General features: G+C 40.5%; 1 protein-coding gene across 1 annotated transcript in view; it reads left to right on the top strand.

Moving 5' to 3' along the window:
• The window catches only part of LOC115760380 (hemicentin-1), a 697,894-nt gene that overhangs the window by 499,073 nt on the left and 175,187 nt on the right, over positions 1 to 23,634 (top strand). The window contains exon 13 of the mRNA XM_030701676.1: positions 15,084 to 15,217. Coding sequence (XP_030557536.1) covers positions 15,084 to 15,217 — 134 coding nt within the window. The remainder of the gene's footprint in view (positions 1 to 15,083; positions 15,218 to 23,634) is intronic.

Here is a 23,634-nt window from a genome sequence, read left to right as displayed (position 1 = left end):
TCATGTTATTGTTTCTCATCCTTGTTTTCGTTAATACCATGATTCATTTTTATTTACAATACTTTCTAATTTTAAATGTCTCCCCTCCTACAAGATATAGCCATCCTCAACATGCACGAAGAACCGGTCAGCAGTTCGTACCTTCCCGAATTGTGCAACAGGGCCTGTCGTATGCTGATGCGCTGCGTCCAGGTCATCAAGCACAAGTCCGCCAACCCCCAACGCGCACTTTTCAGCCCACCGTCAAACAGCCACAGCAAGGACCTCAGGAGCAATACGCGTCCCTTGGAAGCATCCTTCAAGGCCTCCAGCAGTCTATTGCAGCACCAAATGCCGCAGTTGCAACCATTCTGGTTACTATCAAAGAGCTAAAGGATGGACAAGGTTCTCCGCAGCTCGGTTTCCCAATCAGCCGCAAATAATGGCTACCCAGATGCGCCTCGGATTGTGGAATGCTCGCGGCATCCTCCAAAATGCTAACGAGCTCAATACTTATCTGGGAAAACACGATGTAGACATCATGCTTATCGCAGAAACACATCTACACACAAACTTGTATTTTACAACGGAGGGGTACGTGTGTTACCGTGCGGATCACCCTACAGGACGAGCCAAAGGTGGTGCTGCAGTGCTGGCAAAACAGGACAGGACCTGCAGACAGTGACCCTCACTGACACACAGCTAGCTGCTATCATGGTGGAGACACCCTTGGGAGAAATCCTCGTTGCGGCAGCATACCTACCACCAAATATCCCCTGGAACCAAGATAAATTTGACTCAGATTTGACCAGCTTGACCCCAAATTCATAGTTGGAGGCGACTTTAACGCTAAGCACAGACTGTGGGGAAGCTACAGAGCTGACAGCAGAGGCACTTGATCAACCTAAACACGCAGCTTCTGTCAGCCGAGGATGTCCACGCTGCAGTCTAAACCCTGTTGGACCACGTACATGCCGCAGCCGCCTATGCTGCGCCAGCACATACGAACCCAGCCCCTACAAGCCAGCGCTCAAGGACATTTTGCCCCATTTTGGAAGGTCTACTGAGGACTGAGGAGGCACTGAGAAGGGGGTATGTCCGTACCCAGGACCCCACGATTGACAGGATATATCGTCGCATTGCCAACAGGGTAAGGAAGGAACTGATTATCCAGAAAAGAAATGCCACAGACACCAAGCTGGAGGAAGCAACAGCCGACGTGAGCTCGAAACTCGCGCTCTGGAACCTCACAAGGCAGTATAAACGGCAAGCCGCAGCCAAGTTTCCCGTGCGTCATGCCAACGGCACCTGGGCCAGATTGTCAAAGGACAGAGCAGAAACCTTCGCCAAAATCAAGGACAAATTAAATCCACAGCTATTTAGTATCATTGCGAGCTTCCTAACTGAGAGAACCTTTCAAGTGGTGCAGGATGGCGTAGCCTCTTAAAGCAAACGCATAAAAGCGGGAGTTCCACAAGGCAGCGTTTTGGGTCTCACGTTATATAGCCTGTTTACTCATGATATGCCCACTGCAAATGCAATCACATGAAATCATCGGCAGGACCTTCTGGTGGCCACGTCTGCTGACGACACGGCAATCCTGGCTAGGAACAAATGTGTGTACGCGGCAACTGACCTCCTGCAGGAGTACCTTAAACGATTTGAAAATTGGGCTTGTAGATGGAACATCGCAGTGATCCCTGGAAAATGCGCAACTGTTACTCACACTCTACGCAAGGACTCTTGCCCGGGACTTTTTCTTCATGGTGAACTTCTAGTGCAATATAGTGAACATAAATACCTTGGAGTCTCTGCAGTAACAAGCAGCATCAAATCAAAGATAAGACGTATGAGCTGGCTCCTCAACCCCAACAATAAACTCTCGCTCCGAAACAAAGTACTCATCTACAAGGTAATCCTTGCCCCAGTGTGGCGTTATGGTCTCCAAGATTATAGTATAGCTGCAAAAACACATCTGAACAAAATTCGCATCATTCCGAATGTTTCTTTTTTCGCACACGCAACATCGCAAAGGAGCCAAGTGATTTTTTCGCACACGCAACATCGCAAAGGACCTCAGGGTGCCAATGGTGGCCGACGTAGTCAACAGGCAAGCGGCGAGCTACTCAACAAAGCTCCAAAACCATCCTAACGTCCTGGCAGGGAACCTGCTAAGGAGGCGAAGAAGAAGGCAACTGAAGAGGACCTACCCAACTGATCTAGTCGATCGATATACATATATAGGTCGCAAACTGCTATAAATACCGCTAAACATGTCCCTGTAAATATATTTATATATGTCTAATTTGTTAAACTAATTGTAAATCAACAATTTTTGTTAAGTTAAGTAATTACGTCACTCTGATAAAAGTTGCTAAAATAGAGTAACAGGATACCAGATCTGGGAAAAAAAAGAACGACTTTATCAGCGATCAAGGCGGGTGCAAACATAGTGCAAGCCAGATCGCCGAGAACAAATAATATTCATCACACACACACACATACACTTTTGACAAAACACGCGCAGTCGAAAGAGGTTAAACCAACAAAAGGGAACATTTTATTAGAATAACCTCAACCATTTCTTGGCGCACAGCGCCTGAATTGCGCGCACTTTTCAGCGGCGCCACCATCACGACGGCGAGACGAGCCACCACAGACGAGGCTCCCACGACAACGAAACGGCCACCGGCAAGAAGAGCCACCAAAACCGGGCTCCGACAGCGAAGAGGCGGCCATAGGCGAAACCACGCCCACTTCATCACTGAGTGAGTCCGTTCCACGTCGTCCTTCCTTCGCCCGAGTATATGGCCGAGTCAGACATAGACTCCTCAAAAGAAGATATTTTTTTTTCGCAATTGTTTAGTTGTCTTTTTTTTTTAATTAAATACCTATAGTATATACTTACGCCAAGTTCCACTTAAGAGTGCAACAGCAAGGGAAAGGCCCACAAAAGTTATGGCAAAGGAGTAAAGAAAATGGAATTTTAAAGATCCACACCGGCCATACATGAATCTATATATACACATGCATATATATATTCATAAATAAAGAAATAAACTATATATTTATTTCCAGCGCCCTTAGCACCCCAGAGAGGTCTTTAGGTAGGCTAAGTGTGTAATTTAAGCGATTTAATTCCCACTTATTTACTTTCTTATATATATATATATATATATATATATATATATATATATATATATATATATATATATATACGCAACCAGTTTGTTTTCAGCGTGGTAACACATACATATATATATATACACATGCGTGCGCGAGCTTGTGGGGAGCCTTTTGCTCGCTTTCATAATAATTTATTTGTCCTCCAACGTGCGTTCGGTGGCATATGGTCATTACTTTCGATGACGTCTTTGCTTCGCGTGTGGTTTGGCTAAAAATTCAAAATTTTAAAAATGAGTAGCCATTGTTCATAACATAACATAACAATAACAAAAAAGAATTATAAGTACCTGATAAAATGTAGTAATATCCACTTGCACGAAATTACAAATAGCAACTTGGAGAAATAAGATTAAATGTTAATAATGATAAGAAATGCAACCAATTATATACCCTACCTAAAGAGAGAAATGTCCGACTAAATTTTCATTGATGGGGAGAGTTAGCATAACAGCCGGCACAGGCTGATTCAGGCCATCTTGTGGCCAAAATGTGGGAGACGAGTAGGTGATCGTCTTATGGTAGGGCGGGTACGCTGGGTACGAAACCGGGACCCGATCTGGAAGATTAAAGTGGATAAATAGTGTCTTTTTTAAACCCCGAACCCATTAAAAATGGGTTTAAGGGTATATTGTATTTGTGCAAAATCCAAATGTATGTAACAGGCAGAAGGAAGCAACTCCGACCCCATAAAGTATATATATTCTTGATCAGCACCAATAGCCGAGTCGATCTAGCCATGTCCGTCTGTCTGTCCGTCCGTCCGTCCGTATATATGAACGCAAGGATCTCAGAACCTATAAGAGCTAGAGACTTAAAATTTTAGATGTAGTGCCTGCGCAGATCGAGTTTGTTTCCGATGATCAATAACTTAGTCCGTTTCCAAGCAATCGACAAAAATCGATATCGACATTCTGTTTTTTGAACAATTTTGGTAAATAATAAGAGCTAGAATCACCAAACTTGACATATAGCTTCTAAAATAGAATATATATATTCATTTGATGTTGGAAGAAGAGGGTTCAGGGTATCCTCTAGTCGGGAGCTCCCGATTAGAACCTCTTACTTGTTTTTAATTTATTTGGTGTTTGAATAAGAGGGTTCAGGGTATTCCCTAGTCGGGAGCACCCGACTAGAACCTCTTACTTGTTCTTTTTGGCGTCGTATTCTTTGACTATTAAGTATTCCGACCAAAACTCCCTACAACAAATATCAGTAAATAATTCTGGCGGAGCACTTATTTTATTTCATCATATTTCATCGTAATATTCCTTTCATAGGCAAACTTAATTTTTTTACCGTTATACCAGGGGCTTGCATTTTTGTCTGTATAAAGGCTTTTACCATCATCTGATGAGAAATAAGGGCGAGCTTAGAAACAAAATTATGTCTCTTCAGTGGAACACCCACTAGAGGCTTAGGCGCCACAGGTAGGACAGTGGGAACACTATTAGCTGTGAAACCTAAAACAGCCGGAAGTCCGGACGATGAGCCTTCTAGCGGCTGTTGTAAATTTAATTGTTTCTGTTGCCCTTTCGGAACTCGTTTTCTCGTGCCGATGTCACACATTTCGGGACAGAGCCCGGTGTCCACAGCATACCTCACAGATACCGGAGTAACAAACGAGATGAGCTGCTGTGTAGTCGGTGTAGTAGGCTGCTGCATTGCAGTCGGCGGCTGAAGGGTATTAGGCAGCGACAAATCACAAGAAGTGGGCATTTTAGGCCCTGGAGACTCATCCAACAGTTTTAGGCTATTAAATTGGGTATCCATGGCTGTGAGCTGATCGTTTAATTTACAAAAACCAACAATTACTAATAGTCTCACGCATACACTAGCCGCAACAACTGTGCAAACCAATTCGTTTTGCAACAGCGCACCCCACATTTAGAATGTACGACATTACCACACAGCCAACAAGGTATGCTGGATTGATTTGCCGCAATTTGTATTTGGCAAGTTTTTTTTAAAGCATACAGTTTGATGGTCCATTATTATGGGTCTTTTCTGTAATAACGCAACCAAATGTGAAAAAAAGAGCTATTTAGATAATTAGCTTATAGGGCACCAACAAGCGGCAGAAAGTAAAAAAAGAGCAAAGCACAAGTTGAAAAAATGTGAAAAAGCGCGAGAGTGCAAGAGTACTCTATTTATAGATTGCTTGCTTGCTCACGAAATCTTGCACATAAAGAACAAACAACAACAAGAAGCTAGCGTAAGCGCACAAACAAAAATGCACAAGAACTTATTTTTATAAAATTTTCCAATAAAAAAATGAGGCTATTTTGATCAGTGAAATGCAAATGTTTCCGACAAACTTTTCTTTGGGACAATTGTACTCCAGCATAACAAGAATCAAGCTAGAATTGTTTAATCAACTAACAGTCAGCGATAACAACACGGCTGCTATCGAAGCCAAAAAGACCCTTTACAGTCAGATTAGTTTGAATTCTTTCTTGGTCAACCTTCGGGAACCACCAATTGACACCGGCTCGACCAACTCATTCACAGACCCTTCCCTTATACAACCGTAATATAGAATTACTCTAAAACACCCCACTTTGACCAAAAAAGGACTTGCTATCAAAATTAAAAACTAAAATCGACTTGGAAAAATTCTTCATTCTTCTTTTGGACATAGCCAAATAGAAGTGTTTAACACATCCGACTATGACCAAGAGTTCTACTTAGAACAACCATTACACGCTAAGCCTTACGAAAAACGATTACATTGAGATTAACAATATAACTTCAGACAATTATAATTGGCTCACCAATCCTAACTGCTGAAATCAAAAAGAAACAAAGCACCTTAACAAAGAAGAAACACAATCCCTTATCCAATTATGCAAACATTACGCCAACATATTTTATAACGACAACGATGAAATTACTTTTACTAACAAAATCGAACATAACATTAACACGATAGATGAAACACCCATATTCGTTACATCATATCGTCATCCATTCATCCATAAACAGGAAGTGAAAGAACAAATACAGAAAATGCTTTGCTAAATCTTTTTAAGAATTTATTGACATTGTATGAGTTTTAGGTTTTAGGGTGTTATGACAGGCAATTAACGAGCAGAATGTGTAGCATGTGTCAGAATCCGTACCATTTTCATTGCCTGTTCCCACATTTGCGGCCGCAAGCCCACTGCTGGCATTCCAAAAAAAAAAAAACAAGTAAGAGGTTCTAGTCGGGAGCTCCCGATTAGGGAATACCCTGAACCCTCTTATTCAAACACCATATAAAATAAAAAAAAACCCTTGACAGGGTTCGAACTCGCAACTGACCGAATTACTTGCTGTCGAATCTACTCAACAGCCACACCAGCACAAAAAAAAAAGTAAGAGGTTCTAGTCGGGAACACCCGACTAGGGGATACCCTGAACCCTCCTATTCCAACAACAAATAAATTAATAAACAAAAGTTCCCTTGGCAGGGCTCGAATTTGCAACTTACCGCATTACTTACTGTCGACTCTACTCATCAGCCACACCAGCAAAAAAAAAAATAATAATAATACTTTCCCCGGTAGGGCTCGAACTCGCGACAGACCGCACCACTTGCCATGCATCTACTCATCGGCCACACCAACAATCAAGTACTTATGATAAAGAAAGGAACTAAAATAACATTACAAAAAAAGGATGCAATGCTATTAGAATGCGAAACAGACGCGCATGAATGTGTGTGTGTACATGCATACAGAAATTCTTAAAGCTTCTGCCCCATTCAATTGCGCAGTTTCATATAACTTTGGTTTTTCTTAACCGATCTTTATGAAATTTTCTACAGTATATCTTATTGTACCATAGAATGTTTGTGTATTCTGAAAAAATCAATTGTATTTAAATTGTGGTTTAAATTGGTTGGCAATAAAAGTTGGGTTATTAACTTGATTTATAGCTCTGAGGTGGTAGCGGGGAGGTGGCGATAGGTATGAAATGAAAGATACTTGAAATATCTATAATATTCTAGAAGCAACATATCATGTTTGGTGGCTCTAGTGCTTATTATTTACCCAATTTGCTAAAAAAAAACAGGATGTAGATATCGATTTTTATCGATTATCGGAAAGAAACTCGATCTGCGCGGGAACTAGGAGCATCTACATCTAAAATTTCAAGCCTCTAGCTATTATAGGTTCTGAGATGCTTTGATTCATACATACGGAAGGACGGACGGACGGACGGACAGACAGACGGACATGGCTAGATTTTTAATGGGTTCAGGGTATAACAACGCAATGCATTCCAGTACTAAACATACCCCATACGAATTATTTATCGTCCGCACCCACACCTTCAACGAGTCAATGAAGTTCAATTTAACAGCACGATTTTCAGAGCACATAGTCTTTCAAGATAAAGGACCCACCTTAATTACGAAAAGCCTACACAAAATTCATAAATCAAAAATTGGACGAACTAAAAAACGGGCATAAGGAACTCATCAAAATTATTTTCTTTTCTCCGCCCATAGAAGCCTATGTGCCACCACCCAAAACTTGCTAGTATTCCTGATTTATGGAACTTAATTGCAAAAATCAACTTATATCAATAAAACCTACAAAATAGCAAGCCATATAATGCACCTAACTGACTACAACAAATGTGTACGACAATTTGCTAATGCAATAGAGATTTAAGGAAGCGATAATTACAATAACAATACTAAAAACTAAATTAATACAATTAAATCATAAAATTAACATCCTAACGCCATATCTCAGAAAAAGAAGACAACTTATTAATGGACTGGGGACCTTAATTAAAACTCTTTCTGTCAACATGGATAATAATTATACCCAAGTAAAAGATAAAAAACTTATAGAAATAAAAAAATTATTAAACAACATTGCGGATAAAAACATGAAACACTCGTTGTTATAATATATGAAATAATAACACGTTTCAAAAATATCGCAGACAATATCAACAAAGAACAAAACGTTATAAATACATTTTTAACAGACTCCCAAAATACCCCTTACAAGAAAATCAATTCAGAAAATGAACATATACAAACACTACAGTTCATCAATAAAATAGGATTAACATAGACATATTAAATTACCATTTAAAAGATATAACGGACAGCCTTCTGCTGGCCAAATTAAACATAGTACCTAAAGCCATCCTAAGTGATTTCGAAATCATTAAAATCGAACAAATATACAAAATCCATACAAAATATACAATCTGTCAAAATTAAAAACACTATCAAAATCCAACACAATTAATTTCCGATTCAAAAGACCCATATTTGAACAACAAAATTTCCCTTTTGCTAGTATTATACCTCTACCATTAAATAAAGCACAATTTATAATTTCACCTAAGTATGTAGGCTACAATAAACACACAGCTAAAATATTTAAAGTACAATTTTCAAAAATAGAGAATGCGAAGACCCCAAAGATAATCCTGATCAAAGCCCAAAATGCCAACAACACCTGTTACATACTAATTCAGGATCCTGCGATTTCCCTACTAACCTTGGTTGGAATCCTTTTGTTAGCGCTACTAGCGCTGTTCATAACTGTAAATCAGCAACCAGCCTCTACCCTCAGCCGAGCGTAGCAGTTGTCTCTCCGACCATTCCACCTCTATGGTCGTCGCTACGGCTTACGGGGGGAGGAGTTACCAAACACCCTGGTTTTTTATAAGTTAAGTTAAGTTTCATTGACAGGAAGCCACTCAGCAACAGTTCTGCAACTTTATTTACATAAAATATAAACAGCAAAAACGTTGCAACTTTATATAAACATTTAGAGCAACACCACAGACGGCTTAAAATAAACTTTACATCTAACGAACACATACGTTCGAAGGCTTTACTTATTCCAACTATCTGGAAAGACCGTCAAAACTTTCTTTAGTTGCCATATTTGACTCTAAATTCGATTTAAAATTTATAATTTACAAATAAAAATCGAATTTGCCAAACGATTAATAAGGAATTGGGGACCGAGCGTCTCTTGACTGATACGCGAAAAGAAAGTGCGTACAACAACAATTTCACACCTACCGCTTAGTACAAAGCGGAACGAAAATAAACAGACTGCAGCTGGCTTGCTGTGTACGTGTTATGTATGCGTAAAGTGCACTTACAGTATATACAATCATTTGGTCTCGGACAACTGTATAATTTACAGTGATTGCGAGTGATGTCAATAGGAGGAATACGACATTGACTAAGCGAAATGAAATTGTAATGACAATTGATTTTTGACACTTACTACTTATTATTCGCTCAGAAGAACTAAAATCTCACATTATAAGTATGTATAAATCTCCAAAGCAATTAGTAAGTGCATGCAAATTTAAACAACTACTTTACATATGTGCCAAGAATTTAAAGCGTTGGCTTCATTAGCGCAACCAAGCCAATTGAGTTGGGCTTTCAGTTTTTAGCTCAGTACAATAGCTGGACGTTCCACTTTGGACGCTACTTTCCTTGGCATCTGCTGATGGCAGCAGGACAGATATTTATTTAGTTGATCTCAGTTGACGAGATTTAATTTGAAGTTTTAATTTAAATTCACTCGCGAGCCACAGCTAGTTGCGCTTTACCACTTAAGTTTATTTATTTATTACAAATTGTCTTTTAAAATTGTCCTACCGGGGCGCCATGAAAAATTATATGATTTTGTATAATTGTTTAGAAAACTGGTGGCCTTAAAAGGCGCAGATTTAATGTGCTTCTTGCTTATTGGCTTATTATAATTGGACAACTGACATTGATCGCTTTATGGTGCTCTCGCTCCGCCCTTAACCTAACTTACACTAGACTTCAAGCATTAAATTATTTTAACTAAGCAATGCGCGGATCTGCGCCAACAATGACAATATAAGACTGTCTAGATCTCCGTATTGCAACCCAATTTGTGTAGTCGACAAAGAATGTGTTGACGAGTTAGGCCACTGAAAGAAGAGACTGGTAATAGATTTCCGAAAATTAAACCAGCAGACCATTGATGACAAATATCTGATACCCTCTGTTACGACAATATTGTCCAACACAGGAAAATCCCAGTATTTCACGACCTTAGAATTAAAGTCAGGTTTCCATCAGAAAGAGCTAGCGGAGAAGGACCGAGAAAAGACAGATTTTTCAGTAAACAATCGGAGGTATGAATTTTGCAGGCTTCCTTTCGGACTGAAAACCCGCCCAATTCCATCGGGCAATTTATCATGTCTTGCTGGAACTAATGGGCAAAACTGGCCACGTTTGCGTAGACGACGAACTAATATTTTCAGCCAATAAAAAAGACCACATAAGAGGCATCGACAAAGTCCTTAAGACATTTTGCGACGCAAGCATGAGTGTCCCAGGAAAATATTTTTTAAAAAAGAGAATCGAAATCAACTCCCCGCTTGAAATAGTTCCGGCAATAAGAGATTTCCAGCCTCCTCTACTTTGTTGAAAGGTTAATTATTTCAATAAAAATAAAAATAATGGAAGCAGACGTTGTTAACGCCATTTTCTGTGATAGGAGCTCAATTAATCAATTTAATTAGCTTTAATCAAATACAAATTAGTTGAATCATTACTACCACATTTAGGCATGCCAAGTATCTCGCCCCAGATATCACCAACAAAACTGAGCGAAGGGAAATCATGACAGCAGAACATAATAGAGATCGTAGAGACCGAACCCAAAAAAACACTGCTTAAGATAAACTCCTATCCCTATCCCGAAATTCTCCACAAATATGTTTTTTTCGCGGATGAGAAATATTTCCTGACGTGCATCGATAAATTATCTAAGCTTGCCGTGGTTCGATCAAATCACCATTACTACAATTGATAAACATATTCTCTGTGACAACGGCAGCTCAATCAACTCTAAAACTATAAGATCCATGACAACCAGTTTTGGAATTCAAATATCTGACTCACATCCTCTTCAGAGCACTTTAAATAGAGAAGTCAAAAGACTACATAACACTCTCATAGAAATTGCACGCGTCATGAAAATCGATACGTACATACAATAAATGATAGTCCTTATTCCTCTCTCAATAATACTATCAAATAATAATACACTCAGTTATAAAAAAAAAAACCGAAATCATGCATGTAGAGAAGGCATCCAGAAAGCTCTACAAAGAAACTAAGGATAAACAAACGCAAACAGAAACAAAAGAGAACACCAAGTAGGAGACGAGGTTTGGATAATAACAAACAAACGACTATTGAAAAAGTTAAAACGCTATGTACAAGTTCAGCTTAACGAGATCACAAAGTCTTTAAATACCATTCAAAAAGCGGACAGCGGAACGATTGTATGCTCAATGCGAGTACTTGTGAGATACTGAATTATTCTTAAGAATCGTAGGTCTTATATACTAACAGAGTATCTTATTTTAGGCCTGCTGCCGATGCATTATCAGCAGCAGCGGTGATAAGCCATTGTTAATTAGGGGTTTTCCTTACGCTTGCTACATGGAAATTTTTTAGAGTAGGTCAATTTACAATCTCAATATGCATAATATGGTTTGATATATTTTTACCGAGGGTCTAAGTTAGGCTTGGTGTAACGAGTTCATGTGTGAAAAGTCAGTATGGACACAGAATACTTGAATGAAACAGTTTATGCGCAAAAAAAAATTTAAAAATGTAATATTTGCAAGACTTTTGAGGAAAATAAACTCGATGAGCCCCACCATTTAGATATTGATGTTGAATACATAAAAAATTAGCATCTCACCAATGTCAGTATATCAAATATCCTAGAAGTGGACAGCGTAAAGGTATTTCAAAATGAGAATTATAATTGAAGTTGAGGAAGGTAACAGAAACACCCTTTTAAAAGATAAAACGAGAAAGAAAGGCTATCTTCGGCATGCCGAAGATCTAATACCCTTGCAAACCCAACCTTTTCATAATGCTTATAGTGATTTGCCCGTATCTAAGAAGCACAGGGAAAATAGTTAATGCCGAGTTTGGGCTAGATATCTTGATAAAAAAAATGTTTTTTTATACAACAACTTAATTTTCGACCGATCGTTCCTATGGCAGCGACTATGGCTATATCGACTCGGCTGTTGATGCTGATCAAGAATAAATATATTTTATGGGGTCGGAGATGTCTCCTTCTATGCGTTACACATTTCACGATAAGATTATAATACCCTCTGCAAGGGTATAATGTTGCCATATCTTGCACATACATTAACACTCGAGAGTGAGGTAGTATCGAGGGAAGGTCATGAAAAGGAGGTAAGGATGAATCGAGTTAAAAGTAGCGGGCCAAAATGACTACCTTGAAGAACACCGGAAGTCACTAGAATAAGTTTATAAAACGAATTTCTGAAAAGAACCTTTTGCGTTTTGCTACGCAAATACTCTGAAATACAGTTCAAGAGATTGACTGATAATGATTGTTTCCAAATAGTCGGAAAAGGTGAAGAGTTTACAGACAATTAAAAAAGTTGTAAAACAGGTTTAAATAGTGCTGTAGCACAGTACGTGAGCACACAAGCACACATTTGTATCAACAGATTGAATGATAGAGGATGTTTTGACCAAAAATCGGACAATAAAGTGGCAAAATTAATTTGTAATCGATATCTGAATACAACTGCTAGCGACATGAGGCTTATGTTAATCTTGCTATCTTTCAAATAATTTTTGAAAAAAAACAAACGTGCTATCCTCTGGACCAGCCTTTTTTTTGTTGGTTGATTGGAAAGCCTCTCCAATGTAATTAATTGTTTCTTTTATTTCCCTAAGTGAAGGTCTTCCAAGTGATTCGAAGCCGTTTCGGAGGCTGATCCCTTTTTCCAACCTTTGAAACTTTTCTGGGTTCAGCTCTGGGTTAAAATTGGAACAGTTGACGGCCATGTCCACCCAAACTGATGGCTGATATGGGTTGAAAGGTGTGTAGAAATCAATGAGAGCCTGTGCTTCAAAACGTAATTTCCCAGTATTGCTAGTGTTCTGGAGCACGATAGTCAAGAACAGAAGAGGAGGTGGAGTTGCATTCCGGTGAGGAGATTATGCGGATCGGCAGCGCTCGCGAATGTGAAGGAGTGAGTGGTTGGCCTTCTTGCATAAGCGATATTTGTCACCGCTGCGACATGATTGGCTAGATGGTCATTTAGTAAGAAGAGTAGTTATAAATGTGGGGTGATGTGATGTGTAAAGTTCGCTAAAAAACGTGAGAACTGGCTATTGAATACAATCCTAATGAAGTGGCGCCTTTTGTACAATAAGGAAGCGGAAGTAATAACGGCTTGGATATTAAAATAGTTAGGTGCTATCTGCCAGAGTTTGTTCCGCTACAGATACTTTCCTAAGCTTGATATTGATTTATCTTGACTACTTGCACCTTGCCCACTGAAGATTGGAAAAACGTGTGAGATAATCGACTGACTCAAGATTTTTTTGCGAAATTTGCCAAATTTGCGAAATTTGGGCAAAAATCGTATTGACTGTTCTATTAAAAACTATATAAAGAGATAAATATATAAATAATAGCTGATATATATTAACAGGTAAAAATAAAGGGGGAAGAAATTAAACTGAAGGATATTTGATAAGCTACACGGGGTGTATATCCCGTTTCCAGGCAGATATTGTGCATTATAAATTTTCAATTCAGTGGGAGATGTATACACACGTGTTAACATCACTTCTCAAACTTTCATGTATCAAAATGTAATTTCAATTATTCTGAAAGTATAAATGAACAATTAAATGTGCAATAGCCAGGAGTGCCCAACTAGGAGATTCTTTGAGCCCCGCGCTAATCTGTCATCACAAACATTCAAGCTTTCTTCTACACTTGCCACTTGCTGCGCATTTTACGCTGTCGATGCGCTGCTCTTTCCCTAATGCCTCCAAATGTGTGTACAAATTTGTAGAACACCAAGATGGCAGTGTTAATAAAGCCCAAGACTTAATGTCTCAGATTCAATTTGATATGTGGAACAGGCAGAACTACTCATAAAGTGTAATATTCTAGAATATGTAATGCCTCTAGATAGCTAAGAAACATGTTCGAAAAACAATATTGCGATAGCGATTTTTCGATTTCATGGAAACGAGCCAAGATATCGATCATATATAATGTAGTCGTCCGAAACATGAGGAGAATCATAAAGTTCGTAAATGGTCATTTAATTAAAGCTAATTCATCAGGTCAGAACGGCTATCTACGGAACGCTGAAAATATATATATAAATATATACATATCTCTATTGAGATATGACTGACTGACTGACTGACTGACTGATTGGTGATCAACGCACAGCCCAAACCGTAAGAGCTAGGAAACTGAAATTTTCACTGTAGTTACCTTATGTGAAGAAAGTGCACGTTAAGACGGTGTTTCGGGAAATACCACCCGCAACTATGGAAAAATCGCGAAAAACGTTTGTATGAAACTTTTTGTTGTGATTTACTATGGTGTTTATTATCCGGTCTTTACAACATTTTTAGTGCATAAATATGGCATCCGACTGTGTTTAAATACCAAAGTCTAAGACATTATGTGTGATAATACTTTTGTTTTTAATTCTAGTGAATTCTGGTGGAAGGTAACGTGGTATCCAAAAAAGGCAATATACTGACAAATTCATACTGACAGACGGACTGACACGACGAAATTGACTTGGCTATTGATTACTGATTATGAATATATATATAGCTTATGGGGTCGGAAATCATTCCTTCTTCAAGTTATACACTTTCCCTAAAGCCTTTTAGTCATTTTTAATGGTTTCAGGGCTTAAAACACAGAAGTTACTTAATGAACTAAATAGTTTACGAAAATCCTTTTTAATTTATCTCCTTCAAGGGACGAATATACTTTTTACTTCTTGCCATTTAATCATTGAAAATTTATCGTAATCTATCCTTATTTCTCAAGTGCAACATTTATAATTTTTTCTTATAGGCCGACCTGACCAGGTGCATAACTGTACATTATTGAATATATCAATGACATCTTTGACGATAACTTGTAGTGATGGTTTCAATGGCGGTTTATCACAACTGTTTATATTGGAGCTTCAGGACGCTAATAGCAAAGTAAGTACAGCGTATATTCATATTTCCGTTAATATCTCCAAATAGAAAGTGAAGTAGTGTAGCGGAGTAGTGAAAGAGTATTGGCATTCGACAAAATATAAAGCATTACCAAATACAAATTCCCGCAAACATGGGAGTTTGGTTTTGGGGGAAGAGGTCTGGGCCGGGGTTCGCTCATCACAAGTAACAAGAACGGACTGTGGCAGATTTCCATCTAAGCCCACAAGTGAGAGCGTTATAGTCAGGGGTGCTCAAGTACGGAGTATCAAAGACCTTCTTTTACTAACACAGATTGCAATACCTAACGTTTTTATATTCTGAACCCATTGAAAAAGGGTATTAAAAAGGTATAAAAAGTATTTGTGCAAATGCATGTAACAGGCAGAAGGAAGCATCTCCGTCTCCATAAAGTATATATATTCTTGATCAGCCATGTCCGCCTGTCTGTCCGTCCGTCCGTCTGTCCGTATGTATGAGCGCAAGGATATCTGCACCTATAATGGCTAGAGACCTGAAATCTAGCTGTAGGTACTCCTAGTGCCTGCGTAGATCGAGTTTGATTCAAATAATCAATAACTTACTCCGTTTTCAAGTAATCGATAGAAATCGATATCGACATCCTGTTTTTTGAGCAAATTGTCACCAAACCTGATGTTTTGCTTCTAGAATATTATGCATATAGCAAGTATCTTTCATTTTAAACCTTTCGCCACCTCCCCGCTACTACCGCAGGGCTATAAATCTAGTTAATAACCAAACATATAATTCCAACCAATTTAAGCCACAATTTAAATGCAATTGACTTTTTGAGAATACACGAATATTCTATGGTACAATAAGATGCAGGATGCATTTCATCAAGATCGGTTGAGAAACATAGAAGTTATTAAATAAAACATGTTATTGATTGGCGTAGCAAGCGCAAATTGCAGGAATTTCTATATACATGTACACACACACATTCATGCGCATTTTTTTTTTAATTCTATTGTCAGCATTGTAATTACGATTGTACCATTTTGTGTGCTGCTATTTTAATACGTTTTTATCTCATTAAGATTTAATTATTGGCGTCTGATGGTCATGGTTATGTTTTTATTGGGTTGACCTCCTAAAACCCTTAAACAAATTTAAGTACAGGGAATACAAACTCAAAGTGTTACAACAAAACAATTAAAATGACATATGCATATACAATGTACATTTGCGTGTGCCCTTCAAAATGATGGAAGCTACGCGTTACCTTTGGTTTATCAGCTATACACCTCACCTGGAGCCACCCTGCATACCCTTTTTACCCATTTTAAATGGGTTCAGCGTATAAAAATCAGTCCTGGAAACAAAAAAAATTTTCGATACTTTCCCCATTCTCACCAAAATAAAGAAAAAAGTTTAACCTAGAGTCTTGCGATTTGGTAAATAACAATATTTGAAAACCATATTTAGGCTCTTGGTATTTCATGAAGAGCGGACAAGAAACATCTTAGATATTTAACATTAAAAAGTCAATAGTACAGCACAGGCATATGAAGCAACGCTGCAGCTGCTTTGGATGGACAGTTATAAAGACATGAGCTTGTGCATAAATGTTTTTATAAGTCCCTACACAAGCATTCAAAAATCTTTAATGAATTATAATCATATATTATATATATTGGTGCTCAAACTTAAATATTATAGTGACTAAGGGATACAAAGGATTTTGTTAGATTTTGCGTGGTGGGTGGGACGGAAAAAAGCTTTCCGATGAGTAAACAGACTTGACCTTAAATAGATGACATGTCAAATTTGGTATCTTTTACTCTTTAAATCTATTGTGCTTACGATAATGGGGCAAGCTATTAATGATTGGTAGCAAATTTGTACTGCTCATGCACTAGGAGAACCAACGTGCAGCCTGTAGCTTTAGCCTCTATCTCTTCTGATATCGACGCGTTCATACATATGCAAACACAGACAGACGGATGTGTCTGGATCGATGCTAGCCAAGAATAAATATTCTTTAGAGTATTAAAGTGGTTTCCTTCTATCTCTTAAAGCCGCGAAAACGTTGGCTGTTTTGATTCACAATGGAAATCTAAAGCCCACCGTCCTTATCGCCCATGCCTTTAATATAAAAATAAAAATTAATCGGACTCCTCATAAGTATTACTCATGACAAGAAGCACATCCTTTGGGATAGTATAATGTTCAAAAACGTACCTCTAGGGAATGTGGATAACATATTGCTACTATCGCTCATCAATATTGAACTGGAAATTGGATTAAGGAGTAAAATAGTATTAATAAACTGTTTTCACTCTTAACGCAATATCAACAACCGGGTATACACGATCCTCTTCTTCTTAATCCCTCTTCTGTAGAAGGATTAATCCCTGTCGCTTTAATCGCATAGGGAATACTCCGTTGCTATAACCGCAAAGTGGTCACTGTGGGTGTAAACATCTGACCCATGTGCTTTGCCGAGAAATGCCTGGCTTGCGACCCGCTTTGCTGAGGTATTCAGCAGACAGACATAAAGCGGAGCGAGCATATCCTACACCATAGTTTCCCTTGGTGACTTTCAGCTACTGTCTCATTCTGTAGCCCACGCATTAAAATAGCCGATGTAATAATCATTATATTTGCATATATGTACATTTTCCGTGTATATATATGTATATTTTCCGTGCATGTCTTGTGCGATGTCTTCTAAAAAAGCTGCGTATTTTACCAATGGGATGCATGGTGAAAGTCTTCGTAAGATACTGATGGTCCGGGCCAACCGTATGCACGATTTGCTGACTCCGTTAACACCTACGTACTATACTCAGCCCAATGTATTACTTCGCGGGGAGGGGTTGTCTATTTTAGGCTGTCTCCATTCTTCGCCGCTCTTTTTGGCATCGTCTCAGATCCCTCTGGATGCCTATAATGAGCTGGCCCAGATCTCTCCAGTTGTTTCCTCCCTCCAACATGAACGTCACTAGTCAGGTGGGGGCACAAATCCTACTGCATCTCTGTACCTTGGACTTTGCTACAGCACGTTTTCTTGGTCTTCGTCCATATTTGAGCAGTTTGGGCGCTCTGGAGTGTCCTCGTGTCTGAATCTGTGAAGATTCTTCCAGTACCCGCCGTATCCAGTAAAAAATTGCTCCAGGTTGGGTATAAGTTTGCGGGTTCATTTCCCTTGGTTCGCCGAATTCCATCTCTCCCACCAAGTCGCAATCGATGCTGCTCTTTCCGATCTTCGGATAACGTCCTTCGTAAGTACATCCACTGACGGCGTGCCCGTCAGTACAGTGGCTGCCTAGTCCCACACTCGTCCGGAATGCAGAGACACCGAAGAGTGCGGTGAGCCTTCGGAGGCCTTTCTGGCTTACTACCGCTGATGCCCGTATCTGTGCGGCATACCGTAGAACGGAGGCTACTACTCTCGCGAGGTGCCGACCTCTACTTTTCCTAGGTCCCCATCGCCGCCTGCTTTTTGGATGCTTTCAGACTAACGTAATCTACAAAATCTAGCAAACTCAAATACTTTGCGGCTTGTGATAAGCACAGCATCCGCTTTATGGCCTGCCAGCTCCAGGCTAGCTCCACGCATCCAGCTGGCCACATTTGATACAGCTGCATTCGCTGCCGCTTCTACTTCTCGTATCTCTTTGCCCACCACTAGTAGACTCAGACCACCTGCGCATCCTATGATTCTCAATACTCGATCGGACAATTAAAAGGGAGAACGGTGCGTGAGCAGCTAGCTGAGTAAAAGGCATAATGCATGTGCAAAGTAACCACCGTGCAACCAATACTCCATCATCTGCAATATCCACCACCGCTTTAATTGCGTCAACCGTACGGTAGACCTTTGTGAAATGTATTTGGAAAATGCCTCTTTCTCCTCAATGGCACTTAGTAGTCGGTTAAATACGATACTCTAAGGTATTTCCCGCCATCTCCAATAGGCAGATTGGAATATATCCCTAGGTACCTCAACTGGCTTGTCCCTTGTCGCGTCCATCTCTTAGGGAGTAATCCATCCTGTAGGTATCTGGAATATGTCTCAGCGAAGACTTATGGTTTCGTTGACATGACTAGTTTCAGCGCCTTGTTTAGCACACCATCTGCGCCAGTGCCCTCCCTGCTATTTTTATACCCTGAACCCATTAAAAATGGGTATAGGGGTATATTGTCTTTGTGCAAAATCCAAATATATGTAACAGGCAGAAGGAATCATCTCCGACTCCTCTTACTTGTTTTACTTGCCACCGCAGCTTCATCTGCCGACACCTGCTGCACTAGCTCCGTTCTACGAGAGCAATTTACCGTCCATAGTTGTGGTTGTTGGGAACAGTCCCTCGGTTATTGAGGCGAGTGCAGTAGGGCTGACGCGGCCTGTTCCTTGGCTCTGGACTTTTTTTGTTACGACCTTGTATGCCGTACTCCATGGGTTAACATCGGCCCCATCACAAATTCGATGGAAGCAGATGGATTTGCTCTTTTTTATGCTTCGCTTAAGGGCTCGTTGGGCTTCACGCAGGTCTTTCAACCTACAGGCAAAATCTGGGCGCCCCGGGCTCGTTGAGAGCGCCTTCTCGCATATAAACAAGCCTTCCTTAGATCTCTGATCTCCAAAATTGGGAGGATGCCTCTCCTCTGCTTGGCTTCCTCATAGGCATGGATAAGTGGCACGCATGCGAGATGTTTTTCATGAGCTGCCGCGCCATTTCCTTTGCTGAGTCCGTGGTCCATGCCCTCTGAGCATGGCGTATAGAGTCCTTTATGCTTTCCTCGTCTAGGCAGCCATCCTCCCATTTAGTGCTTTTTGTTTTGGGCTGCTGTTGTTTCCATATGTTGGATTTCCATAAGTACGGCTTCATGTTCGCTGAATGTGAATTCATCGCGCATTTTTCCCGCAGTCTGTCTTTATGATCTGCCCAGTTCGTTTTTGCATCGTTTCGCGTAGTTGCCAAATACAGCCATCTAAAAGATCTGGTGATGTTTATCCTGTCGCGGAGCCTTGACCAGACCTAATTTCAGTACTACTTTCAGTATACCTACTGATAGCGCTTTTTTAACGCTTTCCGCAGGTAGCCTTATCGCGGCCGTTTGGGCTTGGTCTGGGGATGTCCTCTCGCAGATGTCCTCTCTGGTCGTAATCTCGTCCAGGTCTTTGCACTCAATCTTTACTCGATGGGACAACGTCGGGACCTCTGCATTTTCACCTAGCATTTCGCGAACCAGGCTCCTAAATGCTGTTGATTGTTCCCCTGAATTGTTGAGCTGTAGAAGCAGCTCTTTTTTTTGGGTCCTTCTAATTTTTGCTACCGATTTTCCGAGTTTTCGGAGCTTCTCTTCCCTTTCGACTCCCCTCAGGATCTCCAAGTCGCTCGCTCGCCTTTTGCCGAGATGACTACTTCATTCGGTTGCACCTTTTCAATAAGCAATCCCGTGCTCTTTTTGCGAGCTTTTTTTTCAGGTTACCTACTTTTTTCAACTATCGCCCTCTTCTTCGGGACTCAGTGTTTTCTGCGCAAACGAGACGATTGCATGACAGCCGACTGGTCCCCTGATTCTTTTTGTTTGGGGCGTTCTTGCTGTGACCTGCTTCCGTTTGACAGCGGTCGTCGTTCTAAACAGCGGTGTGGTTTTAGAGGAGTGATGCGTCTTAATAACTGCCTTGGCTCCGTCGTCATGGAGCTGTATGGCTACCAGTTCGTACTTGCGATTGTTGACACTAATCTTCCTGGGGTCAATCCTATACTGCCAAATTAATGGCGACAAGTCGAGAAGCGTGCTAGGAGACTTTCCATGCTAAAACGGTACGGGAGCGGTAACAGCGTTAGCCTAGCAGTCATTTAGGCCAGATTTCACTCCGCTTACTGAGATGCTAGAATACCCTCAGACGTCAACCCAGGGGTCATCTAATCAAATGGGGTTTTTCAGTGTTCGCAACCTAAGACGTTACTGGTCTCAGTCTCAATCGCCTTCTCGTATTAGCTAGGCGGGTCACGGCATTTCATCGCCCATCCAGGGGATACCTGGCCATGTGTATGTGTAAGTTTATGTGTATATGTTTTTATTTTTATATTTTTTCTATTTATTACAATGCTTAACGTAGGAGGGCATTCTTGTGACTAGCTGACGCCCAGGTTCTTTAAAGCCCTCGCTGATTCTATTACCGCGCTGCCGACTCTTATGTGTTCTGTGTTAAGGGCAGCCAGCCCGAGTCCAGCTGCTGCCATCCATTAGTCTACACGGTCAATGCACGATTCCTCTACGTCCTTCAATTCCTTGACTACGATAAGGACCGATAGGAAATTCCAGTCGGAGGATGCCATCATACATGATGTTCCAGAGAAGGGGTCCTAGTGATTTGGGGCACCCCAGCGGACATTTAATGTGTATTGGGGCCATCTGCGGTGTTGTATTGCAGCAATCTTCATCTTAAGTAGCTACGTCCCGTCTCCTGGAGGTAGTATGAGACGCCAAACATTGACAGTGCATCCAATATTTTGTCCAACCAGGCTGTGATAAACGCGTTTTAAACATCTAGAGTGACAATGGGGCAGTACTTCTTTGTGCCGCCTTCCCATCTTGATCCTTGGATTGGCTATCCACTTTGTCCAAAGCGTCTACTGGCGAATTTACCTTGATGAAGCCAAATTGACTTTTGGGACAAGCCACGATTGTTGTCGACAGCTGACTCTGTCCAAAGTGTCCAATAGGTAAATCGATGGAGCGTCTGCCGGCTTGCCTGGCTTCGGTAACAGGACCAGTATTTGGAATTTCCATATCGTGGGGAAACTTCTCTCCATTAGGCACATGTAAAAAGCTGCACGAATTGCGCGTTGTGCATGGACATGGCTAGTTTTAGCGCTCGGTTGAAAGGTACCGGCGCCTAGCTGGGCTTTTGGCAATCGTCAGCACCTCATCAACTGAAACTTCGTCGGGCGTTATTATGTCTGTGAATAAAAACACTGTATTTGGGTCCATAGGCGTGAATAACTAATGCACTTGAGGCGGAGTCGGCTGTCGCCTTTGCCACCACCAACAAGCAGCTGAAGCACAAGGGCATCTCCGAATTTATAGTACCCAAGGGCATCAAAAGTTTCTCACTGGGCAAAAAAGAGGACAAACTGGGTATACGAGCTCCTCCATCTGTCAGTTTATACTCGAAGGCTGCAAAATACCCAAGGAGAGTTTGCTGGGTGAAACGGGCTTTGTGTTTAAAATTGACATGCAAACGCTTAACGCTGCACGTATTGGCATCGCTAGCCAGGCCCTGGGCATTGTACAGGCCTCACTGGAACTGGTCGTTGACTGTGCGCAGGAGGGTCAGGCCTTCGGATAGTCCATTTCCAAGCTGCATGCCATACAGCAAAAGATTGCCGACATGTCCCTGGCTGTGGAATCAGCCCGTCTGTTGACCTGGCACGCCGCCTGGCTAAAGGATAATAAGCTGTCCTACACGAAAGGTGCGCCCATCAGTGCATCCAAGTCTTGGGCGGCATGGGCTATATAACCGATATGGCAGCGGAGCGACATTATCGAGATGCGTGCATAACCGAAATATATGAGTGCACCTCAGAGATTCAACGCCTGGTCGTGGAATCAAAGAGTACGCTAATTAATACTGACAATTCTTTTTTTAAAGCTATTTTAAAGCACAAAGTCTAAATGCAATAAAGTCTCGAGTCGACTAAAATGTACCCTACTTTATAAATATCCCAAGGTGTGGGCATGCAACAAGTGTAGGTTCAGCAAATTTCTTGCTTCTTAGAGCTAAACTAAATATTACTGTGAAATTGTAATACACATATCATGTCCTTTTTACCAAAAATATGTGTATGTGTATATGTATGTATATATATATATATAATTAAGTTTTACGCGTTCAGTTATTGTAAAAAGATATATTTCAATTTATTATTTTCACTGACTGTTAATTTTGTTGAGTACAATCCGCTTTGCTAACCTATCTAACCATTGCCGTCGCTTAGCAAACTTCGCTTGACTTAAAATTGAGTGAAGCTTGAGCTGCGTCAGCAATTATGCGTGGGATAATGCTATGGTGAGAACATTGATAGTGGCGTGACTTTTAGGGTGAATTGTTTATGTCTACCAAAGGGGGACAGTTTGATCTTGCCCAATGTCGATGTTATCTCCAGGCTCTTTGTTTACAAGAATTGGAAATGTTTATACTTGTGCTTATGTGTAAAGTTATATTAAAGGGTGGGTGCGACTATGGATATGTCACTCCCCCAACCATTAGAAAAGAGCTTGTCCTCAGGTGTTTAAGTTTGGGTATAGTATAACATTTTCTTCTTTTACAATTGGTGTATCTTCTACCTTTGTAGGTGTTTCTTCCGCTTTTGGTTTGTTATATTTATACCCTGAACCCATTAAAAATGGGTATAAGGGTATATTGTATTTGTGCA

The sequence above is a fragment of the Drosophila novamexicana genome, unplaced genomic scaffold, assembly GCF_003285875.2.
Source record: "Drosophila novamexicana strain 15010-1031.04,08,12 unplaced genomic scaffold, DnovRS2.1 tig00000434-arrow-pilon, whole genome shotgun sequence".
NCBI lineage: Eukaryota > Metazoa > Arthropoda > Insecta > Diptera > Drosophilidae > Drosophila > Drosophila novamexicana.
The sequence above is the reverse complement of the archived record's forward strand: the minus strand, read 5'-3'. Positions and strand labels throughout refer to the sequence as shown.